The sequence below is a fragment of the Lepisosteus platostomus genome, chromosome 6 (genome assembly GCF_059453375.1).
Source record: "Lepisosteus platostomus isolate fLepPlt1 chromosome 6, fLepPlt1.hap1, whole genome shotgun sequence".
NCBI lineage: Eukaryota > Metazoa > Chordata > Actinopteri > Semionotiformes > Lepisosteidae > Lepisosteus > Lepisosteus platostomus.
Window position 1 is genome coordinate 3,319,712 of NC_142616.1, and position 14,070 is coordinate 3,333,781.

The window sequence follows — 14,070 nt, forward strand, 5'->3', positions numbered from 1 at the left end:
ATAATCCCTCAGATAATGATGTTGAATACACAAACTGCCGAAGCAGTGCAGTAATCTCCCGGTGCAGTCTCTCGTGTTTCAGGTTAGTTTATATATATTAAACACAGCTGAACACAACAGCAGGAATGAGTTTAACTTCACTTCTTACTAGAACAGCAGGTCTGTCGCCATCTTCTAACCCGCTTGCTCTAGGGAGCGTCTCACAATTACCACACTAACCAGCGCACAAGGGAGTGTGTTAAAACTACCTCTCACGACACAGTCCCTCTGTGGACAGAGAATCGTCCACATGACATGTCCAAAAGGCAGGACGGAAGACAAGACTGACACGGAGCCTAAGTTTCTGTCCGTGAAGAAAAAAACTCGCCGCTACCAACAAACTTTTGGGCTTCATATGAAGGAAAGCGGAGCTTTCACTGGCCCATTACCAAACTTCATTGGGAAATAAAATAAACAAAAGACTAGAAAGAAGCATCCACTTTTCCCTGGATCACGATCAGAGATCAAATAAAACGTCTCTCACAAACCACCACAGTAAAAATAAACCCCAAACGAACATAAAATACTGAATATAGTCATGTATCCCTGTATTAAAGGGAGCCGGGTATTAGACTGGCTGGAGCTGCTCACAGACACAGCGCTGGTGATAAACTACAACTCCCATAACCACCCTGAGCCACTTCCTGTCTGCGTCACAGTCCCTGTTCCTCCTGGCTGTGGTGACGTCAGCGGATCCCTCCCCGTTCTGGCAGCTTCACAGTCACCGGCGCGCGCAGGAGAGACTCACACGGGATTTCATTTTTAAAAGTTTATTTTCTCAAAAATTAGAAAAAAAACACAGCAGGGTTTCCAGAGATATTTACAAGTCAGGAGTACAGCAGGCTGGTAGCGAGTTATCTCGCCCTCTCTCGTACATGTTATTTTCCCCCGTTTAAATGTGTTATAGTAAATAAAAAAATTAAACACGACACAACATCATCATTTCTACAATTCCTACTATATTTCTGACCTCACCTCACTGCCCGTCTCCCAGTGTGAGCAGTGGACAGAGAGCTGGGAGAGAGTCAGCCTGTGTTCATGAGTCAGTGACGGGTTTAATCTCCACACTGACAGCAGGCAGCAGCTCAAGGTCTTTATACTGATCCAGAGTCCAGAAGACAGGATAGATCTTCTCCCCCTGAGGGAAGACCATGTCAGTGAAAGTGTAGACATGAGCTCTGGACTCCACTGTGTAAAAGGAGACCTTCCTCTCCTCAATATCCACACACACCCCCAGCTTCCTGGGCCGCAGACGGAGGGGGAGAGGGGTCACAGGGTCAGTGAGAGCAAAGAAACCAGACCGGTTAGAGTACAGACACCAGTAACCCTGCTAGGGAGAGAAGCTGAAATTCCCTTTCCTCTCTGCAGACTCTCTGGTCACTCCTATTATCCAGCTGTCATTCACCTCCACCTCCCAGTAGTGTCTCCCTGAGGTGAAGGCCTCCCTGCTCACGACACAGGACCACTGATCAAATCTGTGAGGATTGTCAGAGAGACTCTTCCACTGTCCCCGTCTCACTCTCTTCCCATCCTCAGACAGGCTGAGCTCACAGTGAGCTGTATCAGGGTCCAGAGTCACAGCAGCTGGGGAATAAAACACAAACATCACAACAGGCTCCTGCCGATCACAGTCCAACTCAACTCCATCAGACTGTGAAATGTCTTTGTCCCCAAACACACCGAGAGAGAAACACCAGTCAATTACTAATGACTGCTCTTCCCTTCCAGAGAAACGACATCTTCTTCACTGTTTCACTAGTGTTACACATGGGAGTGATCCCAATATCCTCTAAATACAAACATTAAACACTTGTTTTCACAGCGATGAAACTTTATTTTTTTAAACGACATTATTAATAAACACAGGACCGACCGGACTGCAGGAGAAACTACAGCCCGACCACTCGCTTTCAAACACTTCACAACCCACCACAACGACCTGTATACTGTAAGAAACTGGACAGCCTGTCTGTTAAACCAGTTTATTTCAAATCCCAGTTCAGCAGCTCGTTCATCTTCTCTGAGACCATTTTCCTGACGACGCAGAATAAAAAAGTGCTGAATTCAAAGACTGTGTAATGCAAGTTTTAACAGAAATAAAATATAATGGAAAAAGCAAAGTCTTACTGAAATATAATAAAGCCTTAACACTTACTTTGAAAATGCGAAGAAATATCCAAAGTGTTCAGTTTAAAGCAGAAATAACACATCCAGAAACCCGGAGAGAAAGACGAGAGAAACAGAGGCGCTCATACTGACTTCAGACTGCTCGCGCTCACTGTCCGTCTCTCTGATAGGAGACACCAGCTGTCAATCAGTGAGCTCTGACCACTGAGAGACGGGGGCGGGGCTTATATATGCCTGAGCGAATGGGGGTTTTAATCGATTCAAGAAGCTTTATTCGCATGACTAATGAATACTGACTTAATACTCTCCTCATACTTAATACTTCAGTGTAAACTATTAATACTTAATACTGAGTAAATACTCCCCTTTGCCTGTCTGCCTGTCAATCTAGTGAAGATCAAAGATATTCTTATCAGCTCTTATTTTTTGACTCCTGGAGCCTAGAAAGGCTGACACAGTCACCTACATGAATTTATAAAAACACCAGCAGCCATATCACTCTGCAACTCACAACTGGCAGCCCACTGCAGCTCAGCAGGTGTGAGCCTGGTCAGTACCTGGATGGGAGACCTCCTGGAAGAAACTAAGGCTGCTGCTGGAAGAGGTGTGAGTGGGGCCAACAGGGGGTGCTCACCCTGCAGTCTATGTGGGTCCTAATTCCCCAGTATAGCGATGGGGACATGATACTGTAAACAGGCGCTGTCCTGTGGATGAGACTTAAAACCAAGGTCCTGTGTGGTTATTAAAAATCCCAGGGTGTTTCTTGAAAAGAGTAGGGGTGTAACCCTGGTGTCCTGACCAAATTTCCCCCTGGCTTTTACCCATCATGGCCTCCTAATAACCCCCCTCTCTGAACTGGCTTCATCACTCTGCTCTCCTCCCCACTGAGAGCTGGTGTGTGGGGAGTGTTCTGGCACACTATGGCTGCAGTCGCATCATCCAGGTGGGGCTACACACTGGTGGTGGTGGAGGGGAGTCCCCATTACCTGTAAAGTGCTATATAAGTGTAAGCAATTATTATTAATACCTGAATTCATTTCTGGGCTCAGAGCGCCTTTATTTCAGTGATGAGAGAGGTCGCCCTCTTCTGGACACTGCAACTCTGAAGCCATCATGACAACATCTTCTACTGATATTTCACACTTATTCTGTGTAGAACAGGACACAGTGTCAAACACTGATTTACTCCACAGGAGAGTCTATCAGTCTGGAAACACAGACACCCTCTAGATCACTCCTGTTTGAAACGAGGTCCCCAATATCACAGGCAAACACCCCAATACACACTCACTCTGGTGGGACTAGTGAAATAATATTGACACTCCATTGTCATTCTTAGTGAAACACACCACTGGGTCTCTTAATGACCAGGACCATGTGAGAACACCAGCTGGGCTGAAGAGAAAGACCCCAAAGTTATTACCCCTGACCAGTAAGAGGAGCCCTACAGCCCCAGTAAATACCCCTCTTAAACTAACCATGAGCACCTGACCCTGACATGTCTGAGCTGCTCTGAGGAAAACAGGCTGTACTGTGACCCCAAGCTTCTCTCTGTCTGTGTGTCTGTGTCTCACGGAGAGCAAGCTGGGGTCCTGTATGTGAAAAGATGAATTCCTAATGCAAGAGATTGTATATGGCAAATAAAGAGATCTTGATCTTAAACGTGTGTCATTTTTACCATTTCTGTGACAAGTAGAATTGACACAGCTTTCCAAACATCTGTTCTTCTTGATGTGAAACTGCAGAAACATGTCCTGTACAGAGTGTTTGCTCACTCTTTCAACACTGAACAGAATACATTTACGATGACTTATACCTGCTGTTGGCTTCCTGTTACTGTTGGTCCCAGTAAACAGCAAGCCAGCAATGAACAAACTGTGTAAAGGGATGTGTGTCGTCCTGAATTCTTTTTCTTTTTGTCTGTCATTCCCCTATCTCTTCACCTTCATCTGCGCAAAATACACAGAAATACTGTTTCTTCCCCCTTCAACTTCTACCTCTCCTGCATTGTACTGTGTAATTCCCAGTTCAGGTGTATTTGATGTCTGCAGACTGTAGTCTAAAAGCGTTTGAGGTTTTTGTGCTTAAAGATTTAGTGACTGACCAACAATAACCTAAGACATTCTGATTTTGGCAGGATATCAAGAACAAATGATGTTGGGTTTTCCTATCGGTCTGTTTGTTCAGACAGATCAAGTCCTGACTGTTTCTTCCTGCTGACCCATCAGCCTGGTTGATGTGTGAAGAGAAGCAGCCATTTCTCAGACAAGAGAGAGGCCTACAGGCCCCAGAGGAGCCCCTGTACCAGAGTCCCACTGCTGCCTCTCACAAGAGGCTGTGTGTCTGTGAAGCTGCAGGGGAAGAGCAGTGTCATCATACCATCATTATTGTGAGACTGGCTCTGCTCCTGAATATTCCAGTTATTCACAAATCCAGGGTCTCAGACTCTGACACATTCTGACAGATGGAGAATGGCAAAGGGCTGTGGCAAGACGGACTTCCCAAGGAATTCTACACCTGCTTCTGGGACACCCCAGTGGCAGACCTGGTGGAGGTTGGAACAAGAGCTCTTCCATCAGCAAAAAGCTTGGACACAGGATGAGGGAATGTGTCATCTCTCAGCACTTCAGGAGGGGTTCAAAAGATGCTCTGCATGGACATCAAGATCGTGTCCAAGCTACTGGCCATTAGACTGAGGACTGCCCTGCCCCACATCACCAACAGTGACCAGACATGTGGGCTGGGAGGGTGATAGTCAGCTGGAACCTCCAGCTCACCAGAGATGCCATCACCTGGGCCGAGGACCAGAACGTGCCCAAGATGGTGGTGAGCCTGGACCAGGAGAAAGCCTTCGACACAGTAAACCACAGCTATCTGTTCAGAGGGCTGGAGCACTTCAGATTCTGAGAAAGTTTCAGCTGCTGGACAGAGATACTGTACTCTGAAGTAAGCAGTAGGGTCAACATGAACAGACATCTTTGAGATTTAATCCCCCAGTAATCTGGAGTAGGACAAGAGTGTCCTCTTTCACCTCTTCTCTATGTTCTCATTACAGAGCTGAAGGCAGAGGCACAGGGGAAGTCCTCAAGATCTCCCAGTACACATGACGCTGTTCCTGATTTCAGACAGGGGGTTGCAGAGTGGGCTGCAGGTTAGGGAGCAGTACTGCAGTCTAATGTTTATTAGACTTGAGGCTAATAAAAAGAAAGAGCAAGGGCAAGCTCTTTGGACCCTGGAGGGACAGGAACATGCCGCCAGAAGGTCTCAAGCTTTGCATGGAGCCCCTAATGATACTGGTGTTCATTCCAGAGCCAGGACAACAAGAACATAAACTGGACAGAGAGGACCGTCAAGGTCAACGTGTAACTGGGCCTGTGGAAGACTCGCACGCTGACTCTCATGGGGAAAGTGAGGGTGCTGAAGGCAGACACCCTGCTGGCTTTAGCTGACCTAGTCGTGAATGAAGCATCTGATCCGGTGTCATGCCCTCTGCAGCCAAAGGGCGCTCCTACTCTGTCCTGTCCCCAGTTCCTTGTGCTTTGCTGTCCTTCCGGAGTCTCTGTGTCTGGGGATATATATGTCCAGGTCTCTCATTCCCCTTCGCTCATCATTGACGTTCGGATGTCCTGAGACCCGCCCAGCACCAGGTCGCCCCACGTCCGCTGCCTGAGGACATTGGTTTCTATACGACTCCTGAACAGCTGAGCCCAGGCTAACCCCTGTTCCACCACTACGCATAGGGTCTTTTTCACTCTCCTGCCTCTCCACGATTTGTCCCTTCCGACATCCGTGACAGAACGCTGAGCCTCCTACTGACCCTGCGAGCGGCGCTTTTTTGTTTTTCCGCAGTTTTTTTTCCTCTGGGCTTTTTTTTCCCCTCAGCTCTCCTATTCTAATCGCGAGATTCTTTTTCCGACTCCTGTGCCTGTGAGCGGGCTTTGTGCCTGGCTTTCCTTGGGTTGTCCACTCCGATATCAGTGATAGAATGTTGAATGTGCCTATTGCCCAGTCTGCGGTATTTTTCCCCGGTTTTTGTCCTTTTGTTTGTTTCTGCCTGGTGTTTTGCTTTTTTCACTTCCTGGTTTCCCCTTCTCTCTGGTCCCCCTGTCCCCTGTGTTGTAGAACTCTTGGTTCCTATCTGTTTATTGTGGTTTGTTCCCCTGGTCTCCCAGGTTTATTTCTGTCGTTGTTTGTGCTTGTTTACTTGTCTTTTTTTGTTTCATGTCTCCGGAGCACTACCCTGCCCCCCCCTTCCTCTACCCAATAAAGGTTTCTACCCTGGAGGAGGGGGTAGCTCTCAGCCGTGGACTCCCGGAGGTTTCCTTTCAGTGAAATGAGGTTTTCCCTCCCCCCAGTGCTGTGCAGCTCGCTTATTTGTATGGGCGTCAGGAGCCGCCCATGAAGGGGAGGGGGTGCTGTCATGGCCTCTGCAGCCAGAGGGAGCTCCTACTCTGTCCTTTCCCTAGTTTCCTGTGCTTTGCTGTCCTTCCGGTGTCTCTCTCTGGGTATATCTATTTCCGGGTCTCTTATTCCCCTTGGCTCAGGATTGACGTTCGGATGTCCTGAGACCCGCCTAGCACCAGGTCGCCCCACGTCCGCTGCCTGAGAGCTTTGGTTTCTATACAACTCCTGAACTGCTGAACTGTTTCATCAGAGCAAAAGAGCACTGGACAGTACTGAGGGCTGAAGAAATCCCAGAAAAACTGTTCCTTGGTAATCCTGTTGAAAAATGGACAATCACAGTTTCAGAGCCAGGACTGTAGCCAGTGATAACACCCAGGAGGCTTGGAGGGGCTCTTATTGTGTGAACCAGCCTCACTGACGACTTGCAAAATAGAATGATTGATAATGGACAATCACTCTTTTTGAGACGATTTAAATTCTGTAGAAGAGTTGTTGTCAGAATAGTATTCTCTGTAAGCACTGTGCACTGCACATTGATGTAATAAAGTGCAATTTCTTAAATAAACTACACCCACTGGAACTTCAGTGTCCATCTGTGTGTTTGACACAGTGTGTCTCTGATCCACACAGAGTGACTGTCTGCAAGCTTGACTTTCTGAATTTAGATGTGTATCAGCATGTATCAGAGTGTGAATCAGTGTGTGTGTCAGAGTGTGTATCAGTTTCTGTATCACTGTTCCTGCTGTGTGTTTGAGCTCCAGGTATATTTCAGAGGGGAACTGTTGTGAAAACAGACTCACAGTGGAAAAGCTGTGCTATGGACCCGGGCTCTGGAGTCTGCAGACTGTAGACTTCAATCACTGGGGAGACACACAGAGAAATGTCTCATCAGGGCTGCAGTAACAGAGTAACAGGAATAACATGTTCTACTGGACTGGGACTGTAGCCCCTATTAAAACGTTCCTGTTAAACTATATACAGCACAATATAACAACACACTTACTGTCATAAAGATTTGTGAGACTGGAGATTTTAAGATATTTCACCTAGAATTTGAATCATTGACTGATAAGCTGCTCTGATAAATACAGTCACTGCACAAAAAATACATTGGAAATATAAGAGAAAAACAGGAAATATATAAGCTGTCCAGAAAGACATCAGTGTGTTTCTCTACTAACCTTTAATGGAAATCTTTATTGATTCCTTCTTGCAGAGATTCTCCAGTTGCTCTTTCAGTCCAGAGACAGCTCTCCTCACTGCCTCAGGGGAGAAGTGTGGACGGACAGGGACACTGGGTGAGTCTCCAGCTCCAGGGGGCACACATACAGACTGGAAATTCTGCAGCAGAAAATTGAGAGTTTCCATTCAAACACAGCACACATTCCTGGGGAGAAGCCAGGAGCAGCTCTGTGTGAGAGACACCCTTCTGTACTGCAGAGTCACAGAGCAGTGATGTTACCTGGAGGAAATGGATGTGATCCTCTGTGTCTGAGAGCTGGTTCAGCTCAGAGTCTCTCCTCTTCAGCTCAGCGATCTCCTTCTCCAGTCGCTCTAGAAGTCCTTCAGCCTGACTCACTGCAGCCCTTTCTTGAGCTCTGATCAGCTCTGTGACTTCAGAGCGTGTTCTCTCAATGGAGCGGATCAGCTCAGTAAAGATCCTGTCAATGTCCCGTACTGCTCTGCGTGCAGAGCTCTGAGGGAGGAGACACAAAGTGGATTATTACACAGGAAAACACTCAAACTACATTATGCTGTATGCTCTGTTTCCAAAGGGTACTGTCCAGTTTCCAGCTGTGCAAATGTGTGTCTGTGTGTCCACTCCTCTGATGAATACCCACTCTGAGTGACTCCACAGCCTGTCTCAGCTCCTGCAGCTTCTTCTCTCTCTCCTGGAGTCTCTGCTGGGTTTGTGTCTGTGTCTCCCCCAGCTGCTTCTGTGGAGAAACAGAGACACTCAGGACATTTCTGCTGTAAGAGAATCACATCACAGAGACACCCCTTAGAGTCACCCTGGGAAATCCACACTCTGTATCCCTGATGTATTATCCACACGAGATGTGTTTCCTGGTCCTGTCTGACATGCTCCTGTTTCATGTCTAATCTACACCGGCAGCGTGTGCAGCGCAGCAGACACCTGAGACCTGGGTCTGCACATCTGTATGTGAGGTGAAATGTAAAAACAAGATAATTGTGTTTCAAATGATATATAAAACATCATCTAGAGATAGTACAGGTGGGGAGTTGCATCAGCATGCGTAGGCTCCAAAGGAACAAGCAATAGGTTTATTCCATACTGAAAAAAAGAAGAAAGAAAACACAACGTTTCTCACACCTGAAGAAGAATAAACCTATTACTTGTTCCTTCATAATCTAGAGATTTCAGATTTCATTCATCTCAATATACACTAGTGTCCTGACTGCTCTCGGCATCTCAAAACAGAGGACTACAGCAGTGCTGATGAGCCTTGTTGCCACTAGTTTCTCTGAGTGGTCAGAGGAGACCCTGTGGCTGACGTGCTTGACCGCTGGATGAGGTTCTGGACCAGGCAGACCCTGTGTCCGACCACATCTCACATCCTGTCTGCTTCTGGGAAAATTCAGATCATTTCAGAGGACAAAAGGAAACATGTTCTGTGTCAGATTGACTCCAGCAGAGCCCAGCGTGAGTCTTGTATTTAATAAAGCAGGTGAAGGTATTATACCACAGTTCACTGGTTTATATGTCTGAGATCCACCACCTGCCTATTAGATCCCCTTCCCAGCACTTTATTTCAATCCTGTTTCTCTGCTTTCTGCCGCATAGTCCTCAGTATAATAAATGAATCCTTGAGCACTGATGTGGTACCAGTGGCTTCACAACTGCTGCTGTTACCCCTGTGTGAGAAAGAGAATCATGGCTCTGGACAGCCTGAACAACTTTCACCCTCTCTCCAACTTTCATACCCTTTCATTACCTTTTCATGCAGAAAGTTTACAGTGTGCTGTTAGATTTCAGGTATAAAATCCTCTTTGAACTCCAATATGGTTTCAGACAACCTCACAGCACAGAAAGTGCCCTGGTCAAAGTCACTAACGATCTTCTAACGGTTTCTGATTCTCGTTCTCTTTCTGTCCTCATTCTTACTGAGCTCAGTGCTGCTTTCGACACTGTCAGCCATGACCTCTCACTTTCTTGTCTTGAGACTGTGTTTGGAGTTTCTGACACTGCTCTTCAATGGTTCCAGTCTTACCTCACTGATCACTTTCACTTTGTCTATCTTGGTGATTGTAGCTCTGAAATTGGACTCATTAAGTCTGGTCTTCCTCAGGGGTTGACACTGGGCCCCTACCCTTCAGCATGTATGAGTTCTGATGATACTCAAATCTGCAGTACAGTCTGTCCATACTAAACCGACACTGACATGTCTCTGCTCTAATTGCTTCTCTGACATAAACACATGGATGACTCACAATTTCCTTCATTTAAACTGCGACAAGACAGAAGTCATGTTTCTTGGCACACCAATGCAGTATCCTTATCTGTGGATGACACTGTACTGGAGTCACAGTCAAAATTGAACAACTTGGGGGCGATATCTGATCCAGGATGACATATTCAACAAATTATCAAAACATCATTCTTCCACCTCAGAAATACTGCCAAGCTGCGTCCTATGTTATATCTAATTGTTGCTGAAAAGCTGGTCAACTCTTTCATCTTTACTCATATTGACTACAGTAACGCTCCACTCGCTGGGGTATCTAAACCCACACTGAACAAACTTCAGTATGTCCAGAATATGACAGCCAGAATTCTGACCAGGTCTAGTGCAAGTGATCACATTACTCCTGTCCTGGAGTCCCTGCACTGGCTTCCTATCAGGTTTCAAGTTGACTTCAAAGTCCTCATGATCCCCTAAAAGTCTCTGCATGGCTCGACACCTCAGTACCTGTCAGAGTTACTATCATCCTACTCCCCACCTCACAACCTTCACTCTTCTAATTCTGGTCTCCTGTCTGTCCCCCAAGCCAGCACTCTGGGTGACAGGGCTTCTCCTGCTGCAGCCCAGAGCTCTGGAATTGTATCCCTATGGATATCATAGAGTCACCTTCCCTGAGCTCTTTCAAATCCAGACTCACAATCTTCTGTTTCAGAAGGGTTTTAATTTAACTGGGTCTGTTTCTGCTTCTTTGCTTTTATACTGTTTTCCAAAACCCCCTTCTACCTTCTACCTTTTGTGTTCTGTAAAGTGCTTTGAGAAGCCATTTTAAATCTATCATATAAAAATAGAGTTTATTATTATAAATAATAATACTATTGTGCTGAAAAAAAAAGCAGGACATCATTAATGAGGGTGCAGTCTGTTCTAGAGGTGTTGAGTGTGCTGTGCACTAATGAGGGTGCAGTCTGTTCTAGAGGTGTTGAGTATGCTGCGCATTAATGAGGGTGCAGTCTGTTCTAGAGGTGTTGAGTGTGCTGTGAAGTTGTACGGTGCTACATGAGGACAGTAAAGAGGGAAACAGTGAAGGAGAGGAGGAGGAGATAATGAACAACAGACAGAAGAACAGGAGACACTTCAGAGACACAACAGTGTGGATCACAGCTGAGTACATGAGCAGGACTCAGCAGTGGAGATCCAGCATTACAGATACAGTAAATACAGTCCAGAGATCACTTAAAGCATCAAATATACTATATATCCTTTTTACATTTTGTACTAGACACTAAACATTTTGTACCTGTTTCTCTGTCCTTCCTGCTGCAGCTGAGACAGTATCATGGCCTCTGTGTTCATCCAGTAGACAGAGATAACAAACACACTTCTGGTCAGTACGGCAATAGACCTCCAGCAGTTTGTCATGAGTGGAGCAGATCTTCTCCTGCAGTTGTCCTGTGGCATCAGCCAGCTCCTGTCTGTGTCCAGGGTGGAGCTCATTGTGTAGATTGAGGTGAGTCTGACAGTAAGAGGCCAGACACACCAGACAGGATTTCACAGCTCCCCTCTGTCTCCCAGTGCAGACATCACACAGCACATCTCCAGGGCCAGCAGGACTGTGAGCAGGAGGAGGACCACTGAGCCCTGTCTCCTTCAGTTTCTCCACCACTTCAGTCAGGATGGTGTTTCTGTGAAGATCAGGTCTTGGGGTGAAGGTCTGTCTGCACTGGGGGCAGCTGTAGATCCCAGTCTGATCTTCCTGATCCCAGCAGTTCTTAATACAGCCCTTACAGTAACTGTGTCCACAGAGCAGAGTCACTGGATCCTTCAGCAAATCCAGACACACTGAGCAGCTGAACTGGTCCTGAGAAAATGGAAAAGTGCCTTCTGCCATTTTTCTGAGAAGTAAAAACTGCACAGAGAGGAGCAGTAGAGACGGAGCTGCAGTGAGGCTGTTTCTAGTGAAACGAAACTGATCTCTGAGTTTCACTTCCTGGATCTGCACAGAGCTGCAGGGGTGTGATTATTAGGGGGTGTGGTTGTTAGGGGTGTGATTAGGGTTGTCAGGGGGAGTGGTTTAGAGCTGCAGTTATGAAACGGCTTTGGTGGTTGTTGTTTGGGGAAGGTGTGGGGTTGTAAGAGAAGTGACTTACTGTGTCATTTTGGACTGACAGAAAGAAGTTTTTTTAATAAACGTCGATGTCAGTAGCTGCTCAGGTGAAGTCAATCCAGTTGTTTGTGTTCCCAATAATCAAAACAATAAAATACTAACTCGCTCACACAGCGTGAGAAGATCAGAGCATGATGGTGACAGACAAGAGGAGGCCAGCTGGCCCATCCAGCTGTTTAATCGTTGGGAGTTATTTGGCTCCAGGTTCTCCTCCAGCTGTGTTTTGACAGAGGGGTGTCACAGCTCCACATGGTGCAGAGGATTTCACTGTCCGGGTGTGAGCTCTTACTGCGAGCAGTCCAGCCTGCTGTGTCTCTCTCTCCAGGCCAGTGAGCCCAGCCTGCTGCCTGGCTCTGCCCTGCATCGTGTGGGCCAGCAGGGTACGTCCAGGGCTTCGTGCTTCACCTGCGCAGTGACCCCCCTGTGAGCCGCACAGACCTGCGGAGCGCTGCAGAGAGTCACGAGCCCATCTCTCCCCCGAGAGACGCTGGAGGGGCAGATGGACAGGGCAGTGTCATGTGGGTGTGATTGTGATCTCCATCCACCCAGCGCAACAACGAGCCCCTGATCTCTGTGTGCAGCAGCTCTCCTTCCTTCCACAGGGACTGACAACACCCCGCGTGTCTGATAATTACTAGAAACTCTAAGGGGTTGTGGAACCTGTTTCACACTCCCACCACTGTTTGTGTAAAGCAGTACTCCTGTGCTGTGATGGAAACCCACTTTCTTGTCAACACCTCTGAGAAGTTAATCAGTCTGGATACAGTAAGTCCCTCCTGTATCTCCTGCAGCTGAGATTCACTGGTGTTCAGTGTGACGTTTTCAGGGTCGTCTGGTCACAACCAATTGGAATCTCAGGGCTGTACTCCTGAGAAAAGCCAGGATTCTGTCCTCAAGTCTTTTACAACAAAGGCATCCTAAAACACAAGCAAGGTCCCCCTTTTAGGAAGAGAACCACAAGCAAATGGAATCCTTAATACAAACACCTGTCACGCTCGTAAACCCCTCCTCTTAAGGAGGCTCCAGCCCTTCCTAGTTTAGTGTTGATCTCCTGCACCTGCCTCCGGTTCCTGCCCCCCGTGCTGTACAAGCCAGGCGTTCCTGCCAGTCTGGGCTCAGCTGTGGAAGATGGACACCCGGAAGTCCAGGAGCGACTCAGCGGCACAGGCTTCATCACGGTGTCCTGATCTTCTGGGTCCGGGATGAGGGAGCGTCTGGCCCCGTGACCCCCTTTTATTCCTTTTATTCCCCCGACCCTCCGCCAGATCCCGCTCCGACTTCTAACTCTGTTCGTCTGTCAGGATGGATCACCCGGTCTTGGACTATTGCTACACTCATGGATTCACCTCGGACTCCCTTGGACAGTTTGCCTCGGACACACCTCCCCCGAACACCCCTGTTTCCCTCCAGCCCCGGCTGTGGAGCATCTTCAGGTGTGAGAAAGACAGGGCAGTCAGCAAAGGTAATGGTCTTTTTATCTTTGCTGCCTGCAGTTTGTCTTTGAGGACAACATGAAGGAAGTTAAGGAATTTCTACAGGTAACAGCTCCTCTTCCTTTTATCAGCTGTGAACTTCACACCTGAAGGAGGCGCAGGTCCTGAGCCGCAGAGCCATATAATGATGTAGCGTTTTCGGGGTTCAGGGGGGTCTGAGCCCTCGCCTCCACCACTACTAACGTTCTTTTTCTTAACTTTCTGCATAAACGGTAACAAAAGAAATACAATCCAAACCAGAGAACATCTAACATTTCGAGATAGAAAGAACAGGTACACATGACGAAATCACTTCAGAATGATTCAGACGAGTTTAAATGAAATAAAAAAGGAATAAATGAATGAGGGTATTAATCCAGCCATCATGTCTTCTGTGTGTCAGTACTCCATGCAGATCTCTGTGGACCAGTAAATCCTC

General features: G+C 47.2%; 1 protein-coding gene and 1 pseudogene across 2 annotated transcripts; both read right to left on the reverse strand.

Moving 5' to 3' along the window:
• Positions 1–793: 793 nt before the first annotated feature.
• On the reverse strand, positions 794–3,316 carry LOC148659627 (butyrophilin subfamily 1 member A1-like; annotated as a pseudogene). Its single transcript, XR_015939305.1, has 2 exons — positions 2,195–3,316; positions 794–1,623 (listed from the first exon to the last, which is right to left on the reverse strand). The product of XR_015939305.1 is annotated as a butyrophilin subfamily 1 member A1-like (transcript).
• A 4,510-nt stretch (positions 3,317–7,826) lies between these two features.
• LOC148659628 (E3 ubiquitin/ISG15 ligase TRIM25-like) lies at positions 7,827–12,094 on the reverse strand. Its single transcript, XM_088638118.1, has 3 exons — positions 11,293–12,094; positions 8,033–8,266; positions 7,827–7,880 (listed from the first exon to the last, which is right to left on the reverse strand). The coding sequence occupies exons 1-3, from the start codon at positions 11,881–11,883 to the stop codon at positions 7,827–7,829; spliced, it is 879 nt and encodes a 292-aa protein (XP_088494244.1). The 5' UTR covers positions 11,884–12,094.
• Between the last annotated feature and the right edge of the window lie 1,976 nt (positions 12,095–14,070).